Source organism: Carassius carassius, chromosome 1 (assembly GCF_963082965.1).
Source record: "Carassius carassius chromosome 1, fCarCar2.1, whole genome shotgun sequence".
Lineage (NCBI taxonomy): Eukaryota > Metazoa > Chordata > Actinopteri > Cypriniformes > Cyprinidae > Carassius > Carassius carassius.
In genome coordinates, this window is record NC_081755.1 from 41914612 (window position 1) to 41934705 (window position 20094).

At 36.1% G+C, this 20094-nt stretch overlaps 1 protein-coding gene across 1 annotated transcript; it reads right to left on the minus strand.

Annotated features, from left to right (window-relative positions):
- Positions 1 to 184: 184 nt before the first annotated feature.
- On the minus strand, positions 185 to 7627 carry LOC132151469 (prostaglandin E2 receptor EP1 subtype-like). The gene is made up of 3 exons (XM_059559579.1): positions 7591 to 7627; positions 4619 to 5640; positions 185 to 1312 (listed from the first exon to the last, which is right to left on the minus strand). The coding sequence occupies exons 2-3, from the start codon at positions 5507 to 5509 to the stop codon at positions 1064 to 1066; spliced, it is 1140 nt and encodes a 379-aa protein (XP_059415562.1). The 5' UTR covers positions 5510 to 5640; positions 7591 to 7627; the 3' UTR covers positions 185 to 1063.
- Positions 7628 to 20094: the final 12467 nt, after the last annotated feature.

Genomic DNA, 20094 nt, shown 5'->3' on the forward strand with positions numbered 1-20094 from the left:
GAGTTGGTGAGAAAGCTGTTCAAAATGGCTGAAAGGAAAGGAAAGGGTGTTTCACAATAAAAGCGTGGAGCTCGTCGAGTCATTCATGAACGGGTAGTTCGCTGTTTATGATGTTGTTTGCAATTTTTTATTTATACTTAACGTGAAACACACACGCGACATTGTTTTTAAACTTAATTAAAAAAAGAAAAGAAAGAAAATCAAGACATCAAGTGTTTTTTTAACAACAGAATGCATTTAACAGGTTGATAAGTAGACATACTGTAGACATCGATAGCACTGTAACTTTCATGCACAAACTTTTGTGACAATAAATAACAGATTTACTGCTAAAGTAATTGCACCCGTTAAAAAGTAAGCATTCGCTAAGTACCAACGTAGAAAACTAAACCATATATAGATATAATTAAATAGTAAATATATTGTAAACTTTTTTTTTAAAGTAGTTAAAAAAACAATAAAAGAAACATAAATGTAGAGGACATTTGTGGGGCATTTGAGCGATTATAAAATTGCAGATGTTCCATAAGTGCCAATGAAGCCAAGGTTGTAGCATACTTCACCACTGAGATGAATGGGATGCGTTTTTTTCTTTTATTTATTTCTTTTATTTATTTTGTTATAACTATTATGGTGGTTACTATACACATTTTTGTAAACTGTAAGATCAACCCTTGTGAAAAAGAAGTACACTTCAGCATATTTCTTACTAAATAAGGGACCAAGTTGGAAATAATAATACAGCTACTTTAAAAGAATAACACGTTTTTATTAATAAATAATTCATAAAATGATATCAAATGTACTTTTAAGTAAGGAAAAAATCTTACATTACTACAAAATGCACTTTTTAAAGATGTATTTAAACAGTGATGAAAGTGTTCTCTCTCGATTAACCTTTTATTGAATAATTTTTGCTAAAAGATTGCTTCTTTTACAAGGAAAAACTATAATTTTCCACACAGTTTTCTTTTGAGCACATTCTTTAAATGCTTCATTTCATATATTTTTGGTGAGTGACCACATGTAAACATATTTGAAATGAGAGTAAACAGGTGTGTGATCAGTGTAAACTAATTTTCTTCCTGTGTGAGTCTCCGTAGGAGCCGCTGTGTGTATACACGAGTCTGTCTGGCTGCAGAAGCTGAAGCAGTCTGCGCAGAACCGCTCTCCGGAGGAGGATGTAGACCCACGGGTCCAGAATCTGGTTCCAGCTCGCCAAGCGAAGAGCCAAGAGAAGCATCTTCTCACACGGACGCCTCGGCCTTCGGATCCCTTCATAAAACCTGCTAACGGATATGAGGATGTAAATCTGTGAAACGAAGAGGAAGATGGTCAAACAGTCTAGAAAATCACAAATGAAGTGACACATAGGCCTAAGTGTGCATCAAATACACAACGCCTCACAATGTGAAAAGTGTTAGTAGCCTATATTTTTTAACAGCAAAAGACTATTATAAACCTTTTAACTGGTTAATGTTCCTGTATTCGGTGTCATTTGCTTTTATGTTATTTGTACGAAATAGCTCGTTAAATCAGACTGGTATTTTTTCAATCATATTCTTTTAATAGTGCTGTCAAACGATTAGTCACGATTATCACATCCAAAATAAGTTTTTGTATAGCCTACATAATGCGTGTGTACTGTGTATATTTATTATGTATATATAAATACACACCCATACAGTATATATTTTACATGTATATATTTATATAATTTATAATACATTTAAATCTATTTAAGATAACATATTTTTGTTAAACAGGTGCATTTGTGTGTATTTATGTATACACAGTACACGCATACATATTATTTAAAAAAAAACTTTCATTTTGGATGCGATTAATAAGGATTCATTGTTTTACAGCACTATATTTTAATGAATTGTTCTGTAACACAAATAGTTTTACATTTACTTATTGAGAAGTCTGGAATTTGCACAGAAAATAGCTTAGGCCTACTTCTGCTTTGCACAATGTGGTTGGTAAATGGTAAACCATGTGTTTGCCCACAAGACAAAATACTATAGTAAACACTATAGTGTTTTTTTAACCATACTATAGTAAATTACTTGAATGAATTGAATTTGTTGTGGTAAAATAACATCTATAAACAAATTACTTTACCCAATACTGTACCCAAGTTTTCTACAACTATAGGGTATATTATACTACATTACACTACAGTTTACTGTAGTAAAAACTAATGTATACTACAGTATTTATTACAGTTTATCAGTTCACTACAGTTAATACTACAGTATGCTGTAGCAATCATTTTACACAGTGTTGTAAATACTATAATATATACAGTATAATACACTTTAGTGTAGTTTAAAAACACTATAGTATTTCCTATAAATTACTATAGTATTTTTTCAAGTGGGAAAGACAAAAGAACAAGTAGTCATATAATTTATAGTGAAACAACCTAAATTGACATTAACCAAATTCCCTGTGTGACACTTATCATTTGACTATATTTAACTCTTTCTTCTCTTTTTTTAATTCATTTATTTATTTTTATCGTCAATTATGTACATTAGGGTTTATATTACATCTTATGCTGTTAAATCAATGTTGGTTGTGATGTTTTACTTTCGTGTGTTACCAAGATTAACCACTCTCCGTTGAATAAACCAGCATATGCAGGTACAGTCATGGTCAGAATTGCAGGAGGCTATTGGAACCCTTGGTTAATATGATCAAAGAAAGCTGTGAAAATAAAACATTCACCTAAATCTAAACTTTCATTGGAGAATAAGATATGAAAATGGGGGGAAATATCATTATGACATAAATGTTTTTCTCTAATACACATTGGACACAATTAACGCCCCCCTTTTATTCAATGCTTTATGAAACCTCCATTTGGTATAGTATCAGCTCTGAGTTATCTCCTATAATGCCTGATGAGGTTAGAGAACACCTGACAAGAGATGCTTCTCTTCAGTTCACTTCTCTCATTTTCAGTAAAATTCAGGTCAGAGAAACTGGGATGGCCATAGCAAAAGCTTGGTTTTGTGCTCAGTGACCCATTTTTGTGTTGTTTTTAAGGTTTGTTTTTGGATAATTGTCCGGTTAGAAGATCCAAACATGGCCCATTATGAAATAAAAAATCACTTTTTGATTTTTTTATCTGTTGGTATTTGATAGAATCAAATATGCCATGCATCTAAACTTGATATCCAGGACCTCCAGTAGAAACATGGGCCCACAACATTAAAAATACAGCTCTATTTCATTGTACACATGGGGTACTTTTTATCCCTGTGTACACCAAACCCATCTTGAGTGTTTGTTGCTAAAAAGCAAATTTTTTAGTTACATCTGACCATAGAAGCAAGTACCATTTGAAGTTCCAGTCATGTCTGACAACAGAATATTCTATAGGGATTGTTTTTGGATGAGAGCATTTTCTTTTCTTGAAATCCTCCCAAACAACATGTGGTTATTTTTATATAAGGTTTTCTGACCTTGAGACTCAACTATTTTCTGCAATTCTCCAGCTGTGATCCTTGGAGAGTCTTTAGCCACTCAAACTCTCCTTCTCACCGTGCATCAGGACGATATAGACACACGTCCTCTTCCAGGCAGATTTGTAACATTTTATGTTGATTGCTCAGTTATCTTTTGCTGCACATCAGAAATATATTTATTGGTTTTTCTCATTGTGATGGATGATCAAGAGAATTTCGACTTTGGTTTCCCTCCTATGTATATTCCTGTGAAACAGGAAGCCATGTCTGGATAATTTCATGTTCATAATCACCCTGGAGTGCTCAAAATTGTAAATATGAATGGGAATATACTTCACAGATATTTTACTCATAAGAATTTCTAGGGATACCAATAATTGTGTCCAACGTGTATTTGAGAAAAACATTTATGTCATAATGAGATTTTCCCCCCATTTTCAATTATTTTAGTTCAATAAAAGGATTCATTAAATCCAAAGGATTCAATAAAAGGATATTTCTGATAATAAAAAAAAAAAAAAAAAAAGGCCGATTTATTTTCACATTCTTCTTTGATCATATTTACCAAGGGTGCCACTAATTCTGACCACGGTGTTTAAAAGCAGGGTAGCTGGTTTGAGCTGGTCCTTAATTGGACATGACCTGGTTTAAGCTGGTCCTAAGCAACTAGTTCCTGCCCAGGACCAGCTCATGACCAACTAAGGACCAGCTTAAACCAGCTCATGACCAACTAAGGACCAGCTTAAACCAGCTGCCATGCTTCTGCTGTTTTTTTCAACAGGGCTGTGTTTTATCAGTCCACACACTGTATTGTCAATTAATGAATTTTTTTTTTCTTCAAAATTGCAAATATAAATTAAAGGGTTAGTTCACCCCAAAATCAAAATTATGTCATTAATTACATTACTACACTGCAGTGTTGTGAACGCGCTCACAACAGACCCAGAAGAGAAGACAATGCTGAATAAAGTGTTATTTTTGGAGCAAAATGTATTTTCGATGCTTTAACAAATTCTGACTGACCCTCTGATGTCACATGGACTACTCTGATGTTTTTTTATTACCTTTATGGACAGTATACCGTGCCATTTTTAACCTAAATTTCATAGATACTCATTTATTTTTGACTGTGCACTTACAAGAAATGGACTCCAACAGACACAGGAGACCACTGTTATCGCGGCCAACTGCGTCATCATCTCCACATCCAGGGAGTGCAGAGACGAAGATGAGTACGATCCATGTCTCCGAGTGATGTTTGACTTAACACATCGGTCCTTAAACCTTGCCTGGAACAACTTCAGCCCACTTATAGTATTGGACACAACAGACAAAGTCAATGTTACAAGCCCCAGTGTGGAAAAAGCCAAAGCGAGGTTTGCATCAGTGATGGAGAGCAGACTGTTAACAGGTAAGAAACACCAAGTGCCAGGGAACTGTGGTTTGTAATCGCCCACATTTAGCAGAGGGAGTCCTGCCAAAATGAGGGCTGTGAAGGTGATCAGCAGCACGGTGAGGCGGACGCGTGTCATGGTGACGATCGTTGGGTGCAGGAGAGGTTGTGTTATGCCTATGCAGCGCTCCACGGCCATCGCACTGCCAAGCAGCAGAGGGCAAAGGCCAAAAAACACCATGCAACCGCCAAATAATTTGCAGTAGACCTGTGGGGGCTCCACTATTACTGCCACCCTGTGATGTTTCACCCTCCCAAGATGGAGGTGAAGCGCCAAAGCCCCTGTGATCACATGACCAGCCAGGTCGCTAACAAGCAGGACTGAAGCCAGCAGTAGAAACGGTACTTTGGCTCGTCGGCGTAAGCGGGCGTAGGAATGGGCAAGGATTGCTAGTGCAGTTAGGTTAGACAGCGCACCAAGGGTCATGGTGAAGTAGGACATCCCAAATGCTGGAGGGTTAAGCAGAGCTGGAGATGTTGAGTTTACAGTTTGGTTGTCAGGACAGATGACTGTGAGATTATAGTCTAAAGAGTTCTGGCATGAAACAGGTAAGGAAGAGGTGAAACGATTCTCCATGCTGTGACAGTCAGGAAATCCTTACAGGTGAGTTTGGTCACAGGAAGCTGCGATGAACGTTTCTCTTCAGGGATGCTTCTTCAGGGATGCTTTCAACTGTGTGTCAGCAAGAAGGGTTTCATCTACTATTTCTGCAAGTAGAATCATTCAAAAAAAGCAATTCAGACTCTGTATTCACTGCTGAAGTCTACATTAATATTCATTACTGCAGTCATACTTGAGGAGAACACTGGCACCTTTAATATATGCTGGCTCACTGAATGAAATTGTTTTATCTCAAGGGGCAATTTCTAGCTGTTCTGACTTGTAAAAATTGTATAGTTTAAAATGACCAAATCAGCCTGATAACCTTTTGATTTATAACCAGCTTAATAGCAGAGGCTTAAAAAAACATAAAGCATTAGATGACAAAACCGGACATTACATTTTTTAAATGCTAACATTTTGAAAAAATTTAAGGGATACACTTTACTAAGGTCCATTAGTTAACATGAGTTAATGCCTGAACTAAAATCAACTAACCAAGAGCAGTACATTAATCTTTGTTAACATTGGTAAATAAAAATACATCTGTTCATCATTGGTTAATGTTAGCTCAGGTCCAACAAATAATATTAACAGATGCAACTTTGGATTAATAAGATCTAAGATGTGCTTTAAAAGTATTTTTTATTGGTAGTTCATGTTAAAGTTGTGGAAATGAAACCTTAGTGTAAAGTGCAAAAAACATTTTTCATTGCATACACAATGTTACAGGCACAAAAAGCCCCAAAGTCTTGTTGAGCACAGTTTTTCTTTCTGTTTTGACATAATTTCACAGTGTCAAATGCATTAAACATTATAAACCTTGATATTACTATTTCTAATTACACCCTGGATGTATAATCTAGGGGGAGCAGAGATTCTCCTTCCTTGTAGAGCATTTTTCCACAGTAATTTGGTAACATTTTGCCAATGTACCTACAACTTTACTGTGACAAAATGACTGTCACAGCATTCCCCTTACTCTGAAAATGCTGTGCACATTTACCCAACAGTTACTGACAGTCATCAGAAACACAGAAATTATGTTTTCTTCTTTCAGACAGACAGATGGGATAATATCGCATGGAGGTGTACTCTAAAAAATGGACTTGGGAGAGTTGAGAGGGCAGTCTCTTTTTTTTTAACACAATAATGACATGCTGTTCCACAATGCACTGAATTGAAACTGCTGTGCGGCTGTAATGGAGTAATCAGTGCACCCGTTCTAACTTGGCAAATTGTAATTTTTCTTACTGTCCCCTACACCTTGTTCTCCCTCTGTGCAATCATACATTTCATTTTTAAATCTTTTGCTCTTTTTAAATCTTCATTCTCCTTATCTTGGGCAACATTGAGCCGATCACAGTGATTTCAGTGAGGGATGGTTGATATCAGATGACCAACAAAGAGCAGCAATTTTCTTTTTGAGAAAGTGTGAGGACTTTAGCAGGAAGCCAGTATGATCATAACAGGTCACTGAGAGCCCATCCGACTAAGAGGAATTTCAAGAACATTTAGCTCATTTGAAATGGCTATGGTTTAGTTTCGTTTTGGAGACGGTACATTGCCACTGCATTTTACAGTTTTAAACTCATTTTGAGGTGACCTCAGTATGTTTTGACATTGCTTTCTCAATTTTATCCCAATATCTTTTGGCCACTAAACACTGGAAGAGCCATATCAAATGTTTTCTTATATTGTTAGTAATAAATTAGAATGAATAAAATCATTTATACTTTGATTTATACTATAACAAGATATCTGGATGATCGCTGTGTGCAATCTCATCAGATTGTTATATTCCCAATTATGAGATGAAAATAAATCAACTTTAAGTCCAATCGAGTGGATTTAGCTCTCATTTAATCAGTGTAATTGGTGTTGATGGTATTAAGCCATAGTGACAGCTGTAGAAAAATACCGGTGATTAAATCATAATGTATCATACGGAAAAAATTGTATTCTGCTTTAGATGTTCATATCCAAAGACCTCACCAAAATGCTCTGGCATATGAAATGAAGTGCTAAAACAATGAAGAAATGTCTGTTTGACTCACCCAGCGTCCCTGTGTCTGTTTCTCCCATGTGCTCCAGGCAGCTTTACCCCTTATCAATCTACAGCCGCTGAGCAATACAGCCCCCTCTCTCTCCCTCTCTCTCTCTGACACCTTCATCCCTTTTCTATCTCTCCTTTCTCCACCTTCTTCAAACCTTTTTTTTTAAAGGAACACAATCCTCAAGATTTTCAGTGCTGAGGTTGCATATAAACTAACTTTGAGTCACAGCTTAACTGTCACGTATTGGATGAGTAAGAATCATTATGGTGTCCATTATATATTTTTGAACAAATTAAATATATAAACTCCCGCTGTCAATCACTGAGCTGCAATCCAATTTTAGTTCCTAGAGAACAAGATATTAAAAGTCTTTGTCCACATCATGGAGAACCTGTGGGTTTGATTTGCCTTTATAGAGAAACACAATGAGAGTAATTTCCCTCGGCTCAGTGTTAATATGATTTAAATATGTCTGTATTCCCTTATGAGATAAATGGTACATTGCTACTTTTCCAGAAAATACATACTTTATATTATTATACTTAATGACACCTAGAGTTAGCTTTCAAACTTAATGCACAGTATATTAAAAGTGACTGAAATAGAAATAGTTCCTGTCTTGTTTTTCAAATGCTTGAGGATTTTGACTGGGAAAAAATATGCATGTCTGTTCTTATTGGGTCACATTAGCAAAACAATGCTTAATGTGCATTATATATATATATATATATATATTTTTTTTTTGCCATCTGTCACTTGGAAAAAACTTGGACAGGTTGTGTGATATAAAACATGGCATAAAAATATTGCTGAATAAATTAATTTATATAATTATTATTTTTTGTAAATAAGAAATGGATTTGTATAAAATAAATCTTTATGAATTTTGTATAAGTATAATTATAAGTAAAATGATATGTTACAGTAATTTATTTTTAATTAAAACATACAATATATTGAATGTTTTTACTTAAAGGCCATGGTGCAGGTTTTTTTTTTTTTTTTTTTTTACACTTTTCTAGTTGGTAATAAACATTTAAACAGTTATCCATTGTATTTGATGTTGTAAAGTATTACAAAAAAGAAATATAATAAGGAAAAGTAGGTGATATTTTAGCGGTTAGCGATGATTCTTATTTCTCCCGCATGCATTCCATGACGTCACATGAGGCACTAGCTAGCAGACGAAAGCCCGCCATTGAGAGAGAGTGAGACGAGTAGTGAGAGTAGCAGCTAGTGAAAGAGTGACAGTGTCAGATATATAAGTAAATAGACAGATATAGAGATAGATAGATAGACAGACAGACAGATAGATAGATAGATAGATAGAATAACATAACATAGATAGATAGTGAGAGATAGCATAGCATAGCATAACAGATAGCTTAGAGAAAGAGTAGATAATAAATAGATAAAATGGTGTATCGCTGTGTTTGTGCCGGGTGCAAGAACTCCAGCAAAACTGGACATGGGGTCCATTGTTTCCCTAAGGACAAAGGGATCTTCCGAAGCTGGGTGCAATTTGTCAAGATTAGGCGGGCAGATTTTTCAGCTAGCTCTGTCACCGCCTACTCGAGAATATGCAGCGCGCATTTCAACGAGGAGGATTACCACTCAGGGGACGCCAAGATGGTCGCACTTGGTTTAAAGAATGAGAAAATTCCTACCGCCGTGCCGTCTGTGAATCCAAACCTCTCTGCTTGCCCTGTCCCGAGGTCAAGAGACACCACCGTCTGCCGCAAGCGAGCTATTGCCACGGTAAGCATCATGCTAACGTTAATGTTTACAAGTTGCGTGTTAGCTAGCTCTGTGTGTATGTTCCCTTTGACACAGCCTCCACTACAAACAAGATCACTCAGACGTTAGAAGAGCATATTTTGTGATTCACGAATATGAGCCAAAACCAAATTGCCCTGTAGTAAATGTCCATATCGTCATGAAAGCTTCATGGCTAGTGTTTGGATCAGTGGTGATGATCATCAAGCGGCTTTCACAATAGTGTGTTTGCGTTTTGTGTTAGTCTGCTACGGTTCTCTTTCACATATATTTGACCGTGACCGTGTCGACAGGGCTGTAGTGGAGACTAAACGCAAGTAAACGCAGTTTACCCACCGCTGAAATGTCAGAAACAGTTTATCCACTTCTCACTTCAGAGTTTAGCTACCTCTCAGTAAATTCACTACCTCATAGAGTTTATGGACCACATGTACTCTAGACATCTATTACCACTAGTATTGGTGTAAACATTTAACAGTAACCTTCAACATCATCAAATATGTTCTGAATGTCTTTTATGTATTTTTTAAAACATTGAGTAGCGCATATCAGGGTCCACTGTACTGTAATCTAAGTTTTTTCTCTTGTGTACCCTCTTAGCCTTTTTCTCACCCACTCACACTGTTTTGATTTTGGTACAGCTGTGCCATAGGTTATTGTTTCCACTGGGAAACTAGTTGTAGCACACACGTCCCAATTTATTGATGAACTTATGCAATGACTGGGAATATTTACTTATCGTCTTGGCATTTCAAAGATGATAAGTAAATAATTCTTAGTACTTCCAAGTTGAAAATAAATGATTAAATGTTTCCATGTACCCCTGCAATGTGCTTGTGTACCCTTGGTTGCTAATCACTGATCTAAGTATTCATAGTGTACCCACCTCTTATTTCACCACTACACCCTTGCATTTCGCTGACCCTTTTTTTATATTTGTTTTCGCAAGATGTTGACAGACGTCTCACAGCAGGAGACCGTGGACAGTGTAGACACTGTGGAGAGTGTCGATACTGGGGATCAGCCCTTGCCCTCCTCCACTTCTGACGCTGAGACACAGTGTTATCTGAAGCCCCCCCGATGGTCTCACGATAAATCTTGGGTATTTTAAGGGGTAGATATTCTGTCTAAAACATTGCCAGTATCTATGCAAGCAGGACATTTCCATACACATTGATTAAATTAAAACATAGCCACTTAGATTTGCCATAATTGTCACATGTCTGGGTATGTTTACTGCCTCTCCACAGCTGTGCAGGTTAACCTGAAGCCCAAGATGGTCAGTGTGGGCACACAGACGTCATTTAGCCCACAAACCTCCACTCCCCTCGCTAGTCCAGAACAGACAGATGAAGATGATAATGCCTCTGTCATCAGTGAATTATCATGGGCGCCCGAAGAGCCGATGCATGAGGAGGATGAGGAGGACTTGTTTGATGAGGAGCCACCTTACACTTGTGACCCCCACCACAAGTGAGATAATTTAAAACCAATATATACCATTTTGAATGCTCTTTTTTTTTGTGTGTACTGTAGTTTGAATGACAGTGGCAATGATCTTTATACAGCATTATTATTATTATTATGTCTACAGGTTATGCAACATCATTGATGAAGGCCCTTCGGGAAAGCTACACCAAATCACCTGCAGCTCTTCGAGAGGTTAGTGCCAATTTGTCCTCCGATGCACCCGCCCCCATCGCCAAATCCTTCGAACAGGTTCCTAAGGAGGAGGTCGTCAGCCTCTACCTAGCCCGGCAGTCACGCTACAAAAAAAAACTAATTTCACTTTTTTTTTCTTTTCTTTTTTTCACAGACAAGTCCAATGATTTAGCTGTAAGTATTTATCTTTTTTTCCTTCTGTCCCTGTCCTCTCATTTGGTGGTGGTTTCCTGCATGCTGCATGTTTTGTTTTTTCTTTGTGTGCTGTTGCTTTGGTTTTACTTTGCACAAAATTACTTTTTTTCGTCTTTGTGGCAATAATTGTCGCTGTACCCCATTCAAGGGGTCCTGCATGCTGCATGTCTGCTTCTCTGTCTGTTATTTGCATGGAATTTGTTGTATGTAATTAAAAATAATTTACCAATCATTTTACCTGTGCCTTGTCAACCTCTGTGTGCGGTGTTGTCTGGGCTCACTGTGTGTCTGCTTCATGTGCTTTTGCATGCGTCACTGTGTGTGCGTGTGTGTGTGTGTGGGGTGGGGGGCTCACTGTGTGTCTGCTTGATGTGCTTTTGCATGCATCACTGTGTGTGTGTGTGTGTGTGTGTGTGTGTGTGTGTGTGTGTGAAAGAGAAAGATCAGTTGACCCTCAGGTAAGACCACAATATTGCAGGCAAAAGAAACAATGTGCAAACGTTTCAGTTCTAGCCCTTCATCAGTGTTCCTTGTAGGTTTTGTGCCTAACCATTTTTTTTTATATAGATTTGTTTACTTCCAACCTGTGTCTTTGTTCAGTAAATGTTTAAATGTTCAGTAACCATTACAAGAAATGCCAAATAAACAGTTTTTTCTTATCAAAATCCGTGTGTTCTGTGTACTTTATAACATTTTAAGGGTAATTGGGTGATCACAACAGAATAAGCAATTATTTTTATTCATTTTCATCCAAACGAGGCCATTGAACGCCCTGATAGGTCTGGTCACCACTTTGGAATTTTTGTCTGATGGTTGAAACCACACAAGAGGGTATAGGCTTCCTTATACTCCTGCCTAAAACTCCATAAGCCCAGCGTATAGCCTGTCCGTACGCAGTGTACCGGTATTGCCTAGGAATAAGTAGGAAAGATTTTTAAGTTTAAAACTCTGTAAGTAAGTTGTAAACGTCATTTTAAGCCTGTCTCTTATGCATGTTTATTGTGTATGCAACACATCTCCTGACACCAATTAGCTGTTGTTCAAAGGACTCAGTGTAAAAAGATTGGTAAAGTAAACATAAACCATGAACATACTCGTGCGTGCTGGCTTGAAGGGGACCATGATCCTGCCTGAAGTGTGAGTATGCTATGTGTAGCACAAACGGATTCAGGCAGCATGCCTCAAATCCAGGATGCTGCGTAAGGCACGTTACATCTGCTTAGCACTATCAACAATAATCACACTGAAGACATGACCAGCCTACTCGGCGTCAGATACGTTTGCAAACAACATTTTCACCGGAGAAAGAGGTAAAAGCTTATAAATAAACACTAGGTGATTATTCAATGTAATTATTAAATGTAATATGCCTTCTATTTATAGATCGTCTGACTAAGTTTACTTATCTGAGCCAACGACATAATCACTCTCACTAGATATAAAGAGAACGTTGACTTTCACTCGATGCTATTCACTGAACGCAAAAAGAAGTTTGTTGTATGCACTGCTGTTCATAGACTACTATCTCCAGCAGTCATTGCTGGGTTTCTAAATGGTAGCAACTCTCCAGTCATTCTCCTCTAACCATGCATTTATTTGTCTTTGACGGCCATCGGCTCTCGGTATTTCCTCATTCGCCCTCTCACGTCTAAACGGTTCGAAATTATATGGCTGTGGGCCATCATAAATGTTAACTGTGGGTCTTGCCACCTCTTCCTCATCCCAGTTAGACGCCATAGTCAGTGTTAGAACTAGTTCTAGTAGCTGAGCAAGGCTGAGGAGGCTACGTTCCACCACGGCTGCCTCATGTGACGTCATCGCCGAATTGCGTAAAAAATAACCGTTACTAACCAAAAACTACAAAAACTGGACTTTAACACCATTTTGGAGACATTTCTAACTTTATATACATATCTTGACTGCTTTATGTACCCATTAATCGACAGTGGTGTTTAACCTGCACCATGGCCTTTAAGCAAATAGTCAAATTAAATGTTTGGTACATTTATTCACCTTAATTACATCTCTAAATTGTTTCTATAAAATCTCCAGTATTATTCGGTTTTTAGTACTACAGTGTGCTAGAACATGTAGAGACATATTTAACAAATAAATTGTAATACAGTGCTGCACCACTGACATAAAAACCTAGAAGACTTGGCAGGTTCGGTTTGTGTGTCAATCAGGACCAAAAAAGAAAATGAAACATTTAGTCCTGGTTCACGTAGTGTTTCCTCTGGCATTTTTAACACCAAACCTAAAGATAGAAAATTAACAAACAAACAAAAAATGTGTGAGGCAACTCTGAAAATGTGGATCTTGGTCCATTTCCAAATGAACTCTGATTATGCTGAAATGTAATATGAATGCAACAAGCAACATGTAAACGTACATGTAGAAGTACATGTAAACGATCAAAAAAAAAAAAGAAAAAATGGTATGTCACAAGATTCGCCTCTAAAAAGGACAGAATTTTCAAGCATACCTGTTTTTTCTTCTCATAGTCACAATGTGGTTGATTACAATTTAGTACAGGCAGCAGATCTTCATTTGTGTGCAGCGGGGAAATTCCTGCTATTGTTGTTACTGCCTCCTAATCAGTTTCTAAGTTCTTTGTGAGATTTCAGCTACTACAAAATACCATCGTAAGTATGCACAGACAACAAGCACATTTAGCCCAGCACACAGCACTGTAATCGATGTTTTGGTAAGCTTTGTCACATTATATGTTATAAAAGCCTTTTATTAAGGATCTTTAGGTTTGGTGTTAAAAATGGCAGTGTGAATGCGGCTAAGCGAACCAAAACTAATGTAAAAGGTGTTTTCAAAGCCAGAAAGACAACCTGCTGAAAGTGACATCAGTCCTTTTGGTGTCCACAATAAAGTTGATTTAGACAAAAAGGCATCATCAGACAAAAAGACATCAGACAAAACAGACTCAGACAAAAAGGCATCAGACGAAATTGACTCAGACAAAAAGGCATCAAATGAAAAGGAATCAGACAAAACGGCATCAAACGAAAAGGAATCAGACAAAACGGCATCAGATAAAATGGACTCAGACAAAAAGGCATCAAACGAAATGGACTCAGACAAAAAGGCATCAGACGAAACAGACTCAGGCAAAACTGACTCAGAAGAAACAGACTCAGGCAAAAAGGCATCAGATGAAACAGACTCAGACGAAACTGACTCAGACAAAAAGGCATCATCCGACAAAAAGACATCAGCCACAATGGACTCAGGCGAAACAGACAAACTGGATAATGGTAGGTAATGTTTTTTTTTTTGTTAGAATGAAATTATATTAGACAGTGTATCATCACATATACATGGATTGGAAACTTCTGCTAGTTTTAGTCTCTGTTTTGCCTGATCTGTAGATGAGATTACTCTAAAGAGCTTTGATGCCAGAGTAAAGCATTTATCGCTTGAATGTGTTGCAGAAGGAACATCAGATATTCTGTCTTTTATCTTTACAGACTGGCAAGGCTTATTTCTGCTTAATTAATTTTCTTCTGTATACTTTGTTTTTCTCCTTAACATTCTAGAGACCAGCTAAACAAAAAATCCAAAGACATTCATGGGTAAGACGACAAAAACGTACAGTGTTCTACAGAAATGTTGTAAGTATGTGCAAAGTGGGCCTAGTCTTCAACTTTTAAAGAGGTCATGGCATGCCTTTTCATCCTTCTGAATTAAACATATAAAACCTGTTTGACGATCTGATGAGGAGAATTCTTTAGCATAGACATCTGAATCTGAAGAATGGAGGAATAGTCTCAGATACCTTGTCACGCATTAGTCATTATGCATAGCAGAAGATTCATAGCTGTTACTTTGGGGAAAAAAGGGGGATTGAAATATCATAGACAAATATATTTTGTTATCAAATAATTTTTAAAAAAACTTAAAGATAAAAAAAGAAAAATGGTGTTTGGTGATTATTTCTATACCATGGTAAAAAAAAAAAAGTAAGTTAAACTGTCATTATAAAAGAGTTGTTTTATTTTCTTTGTTGCCTATTCTTTTATTTCAAAATGATTGTTTAATGGAGATCTTATGTCTAAATTACAGATGCAGCACAAATTTTTACCAAGTCAAAACAATTAATAAAAGGAAACCCTTTTAAAGGTTCTGTCTGTCTATCTGTCCGTCCATCCGTTCAAAATTGCATTACAATGGCTTTCTTAACTATTAAACTAAAATTTAAAACTATTGTAAACTTGGATTTAAAAGCACGTCAAAATATACTTTGATTTGTATTTAACATTGAAAATTTCAATGATATAACAACACCTAGACCAACTTATTATTTATCTTTTTCCAAGATAAATATGGCTCCCATGGAGTGAAAACTGAGAACTGCCAGGAAGATATAAAAAAAAAATCATACTTGAAGAGGCACCACCGCATATGATTGTGACAGGTACTGAGGGGTATGACGAGCTCATAAATCTTGGCCAGGATAAATTTTGGTCTGATGAGAGAGGGGAGAGTGTGTTTACTCTCTGCCAAGCAGATGGGACGATGTTGACAAAGGAACAGTTCTATCAGGAATTTGGATCAGTGGCAGAAATCCCAAATGTCTGGAAACGAACATTTTACTTTGGACATAGAGAAATGGCTATTGTAATGTTGAAATAACATTGCATGTGTGTGTTATAAACTTGCTCTTGTGCTAATACAGCACCGATTGCATGTTGTATCTACAGATGTCACTTGCCTCGATGAAAACAGCTTAATATCGGTATTGATATTGAGTTTTGATGACACATTTTAAGTGCCGTGTATGTTTTGGTATACATTAATTATATTGTTTAGTATGTGTTCCATTTATTTATGTATCACTCCCTTCTTTTCTCAGGAATTGGTAAAAGTGAAGTGGACTCATCTATGGTAGCTTCAGTTTTATATTTATATTTTTAAATAAAGTCTTACTAAAATATTGCTGATGAATATTTGGATGTTTAGATAACACTGATCTAGCTGGTTGTTTGTAGGATTTCCAACCAAAGAGATCCAGAATTTTAGGAAGATGTACAGACCACATACACTGGTGAGGGGCTCAGGTTCAGGCCGGCATGCTGGGAAATCAGAAAGCACTGATCAAGTTCCAGGATCAGAAAGATCACTTTACTTACATGAATTCATTCATTCGTTCATCATTAACCAACATTACATGCTGATCCAAATTCAGACTTGTAAACAGTACAGTAGTGTTAAATTGTCATGCATTTCAGTTAAATGCATAAATCATGCATTTCATTAGGTTAGTTTTGCCACTGTCAAGACAGTTTATATAATTTTAAGTAATGTACACAGCAACATTAAAAAAGATAAAGTGATAAAAAAATGAGCTCATGATTTACTTAATCAGTCCACTGTTGGATTGTAACTGTTACTCCTGGTCATACATTTCCATAATCTTATAGTTTATATGTGCGATTACTTATTAACAACTAAGTGTAATGGTGAAAATCATGAATATTTATAAATGGATGGAATTTATTATTGCATTAAAAACTATGCCTGTAACTGAGCCCAGAATACTTTAAATATACTTCATAAATTGTGTGTATGTCTACTTCCTGTCCATCTGGAGTTTGACATCTGTGGTCATTATGAATTGCCCTTATGTAGAAAATGTAATAAACACTGTTACTTTTTCCCTTTTGTGTTTTAAGTGGAAATAATAATACCATATGCAACAGCATGAGGGTGATTAAATCATGGCAGAATGTTAATTTTAAGGCAATCTAAATCTAAATTTGATAATGAATAGCTAATACTTAGTGGCAACCAATGTGTTAACCAATGACCTTATTTTAAAGTGTTACCAGTAAAAAGTAGTTTTTTCATGAAATTTTTTTCATGCATTCATCAGTAGTCAACAATTATTTCTAAATATAATGACAACTTTACATGTGTTATTTTCAGTTAAGCAAATCAGGCAACACAATCTTAACAACATTTTGTGTGTGAAGATCATGCTGTTTTGTGTGTGTAAGTCTTTCTTTGGTGAAATATGACTCTTTCAAACTCTTTCATAAGTCTGTTAATCAAATTTGTATTATATTTGTTTAGTTTTTTTAGCTTGGAGGTGACAGTTATTTTGTTGCCCTCAACATCTTGATGGCCATTGAGTACAGCCATCAAGATTTAAAGCCAGCCAATATTATGGTAATACTATTTCTAGGTAAATCAGTAAGTATATGTTGACAACATATACATTTAATGATTTAAAACCTATTTTTGATACTATAAACAGATCAACCAGTTCTAAAAAGACTGTGTCCTTGCCAACATCAGAGACACGGTTCTATGACAAGGAAGCAGACTGGAGGAGGAATAGGCCCAATGGGTGAAACCTTTCTTTATATGGCTCCAGAGTGTCTGGCTGAATTTAAACAGGCTTCCAGAAGTTCTGACATCTGGTCTCTGGGAGCAACATACCTGGAGATGTTTTTAGTATCAGAAATCAGTGTCATGGACAGTGAAAAACCAAAGAGTCTAATGCCCAAAAAGGTGCCACCACATGCTTTACAACATCTGAGCGACAAGTACCAGTTTATTGGTGCAATGTTGCACTATATGATGCAGCATCAAGACCTGAAGCTTCCAGTGGAGGGGACAGCTGTTATGATTACAATTGGTAAATGTTAAGGATTATCACATGGACAGTTTAACATTTCATGTCATTTTCAGTTTGTAGTGCAAATTACAATGTTGGTAAAATGTTCAAATTATAATCACAGCCCTTCTCTCTCTGTCTAATACTGCTGATTTGTTTTACTATTTGTGTCAGTGCGTGTTAACATCATTAAACATGTTTTGCATCTTCATTTGTAGCACTTTTTTAATCATTTGGTCCCTTTATGTGGATTTATTTTGTTGGATAAGCAGTTACAAAGTCCCTGTCTCATAAGATGTTTCTAACTGTTTCTTTGCTCCTTGCTGCAAGACTTTTATTAATATAATAGCTTAGATATTGAATAGCTACATTATATTTCTCAGCAACTGGGGGTAAAATTAATTAGCACACAGCTTCAATGTTTGCAGAGTGAGATGCACAGAATTCTAACAATCAACTTTCACCTCTCTATCTCTCTGGATAATTAATTCAAGTCAATGCTACATTTCATGCATTCAAACAAAATTTGATCTTCCTACACAACTTTATCTATGTGTATGATTGAAATTGGGCAGAATGCTGGATCTCGGCTGTGCATTGGGTGGTTTGCTTCACGTCATGCATTAAAATTATTTTACACAGCTAGCCATAGATTAAATAAATGACAGCAGATTTTTTTTGTATGGTTGAGTTAACAGTCGGCTTATTTATTTACTTAATTATTTTGTTTGGAAAAAAGAACCATGAGACATAAATGTCTGAAATTATATCAGTAAACAATAGTATAATAATAATAATAATAATAATAATAATAATAATAAAGTACATACCTAAACCAATACAACTAATAAACTGCTTAATTCAACCTCAAGCATTACCGTTATGTTGGTCCACACAAAGTGTACAGAGAACTCATTGCTTTTGTAAATCATGAGGAAATCGAACCACAAATGGATCCACAAACTAACCTTACCCAGACCACCTCTGGTTTTCTCTTTTTGGTCTGGAGATTTTATAACTTGATGATACATGATCTATAATGTGAATTACACACACCCAAACCAAAGCAGTTATGTTTATTTAAAAAAGGATGTTTGTAATAAACTACTTAAGAACATGGCAGCACTCTTGGACCACTTAACGTGGGCCCACTTTGAACCTCTTCTTTGATTCCTCATGACCTTAAGCAACTTATTACTATTATTTATTTAAAATCAGGAGTAAGTGTGGTAGCTGCTATGCAATGTTTTGGGAGTAAATAAGATAAAAACTCTTTTAAACCTGGACATCCTTGAGCTTCTTTTTGAGTAAGTGATTCTCCACAGATAGTCGGCACATAGTCCCCTAAAGCAATTATGAAGTTCATAATGGAAGACAGAGAGAACAAATGTAATTAAGATAAACCTTTACCTGTTCATATGTCTCTGTTTCTCTGTTTGTTTTCTTTGTAACAGAGCCATTAGAGGTCCGCAAAGTTCAATTCAATTCTCTGTTATTTATTTTCCATTGCTCTGTGTCTCTGTGTGAATCATAATAATGTCACGATCTGGTTTATGATTCCCCTGCAGCAGAAGTGTTAATACACAATGACTGCTGAAGCAGAACTTAATTTATACAGTGTTTCTTTCTATATTCAGTGGAACAGAACATTTTTATGAATGACAGTCGAAATTTATGATAAATTACATGGTTCCTCTGAGTCAGTGAACAGAAAGTGACCTGGACAGTAAGATGTCAGCCATTAACAGTGTGTTTGCAAACTTAACTAGTACCAGTATTATTTATTTGAAAGCTACATATGTGACCCTCTCTGTGAAATCCAGGCTAAAGTCTCAAATTCTTATTATGAGATAACTAGCGTCAAAGTTGGATTTCAACCATTAATTTCACCATAACTTCAATCTTTAGCATGGCCTTACTCAGTCAATATTAAAGATATAAAGGCTACATTTTCACAGAATGTTCTTTACCTTATATTTAAAATGTAGAAAACAGTAAATCACACGCACATAAAAAATGACTTTAGCTGAGTTTTCAAAGAGTGGGTCACATATTTGATTCATTATCCTTATCATTACAAAATTATACAAAATGATAGCATGCAAATTTTCATTTGCATACAAAATATGGGTATAAAACAGCTACTGCTATCTGCATCCCATTGTGAATAATAATATATAAGCTACTGTTTAAATGAATGTGAATCCAGTATTGTTTTCTTTTTGCACTGTGGAGGA

Bases quoted from the DNA above. Each gene is read 5' to 3' on its own strand.
- LOC132151469 (XM_059559579.1), bottom strand. From the start codon at position 5,509: ATGGAGAATCGTTTCACCTCTTCCTTACCTGTTTCATGCCAGAACTCT. The intron at 1,313-4,618 runs GTAAGTGCACAG...TTCGTTTCACAG, and splicing joins TCTGTTGGAGTCCATTTCTT to ATTTACATCCTCATATCCGT.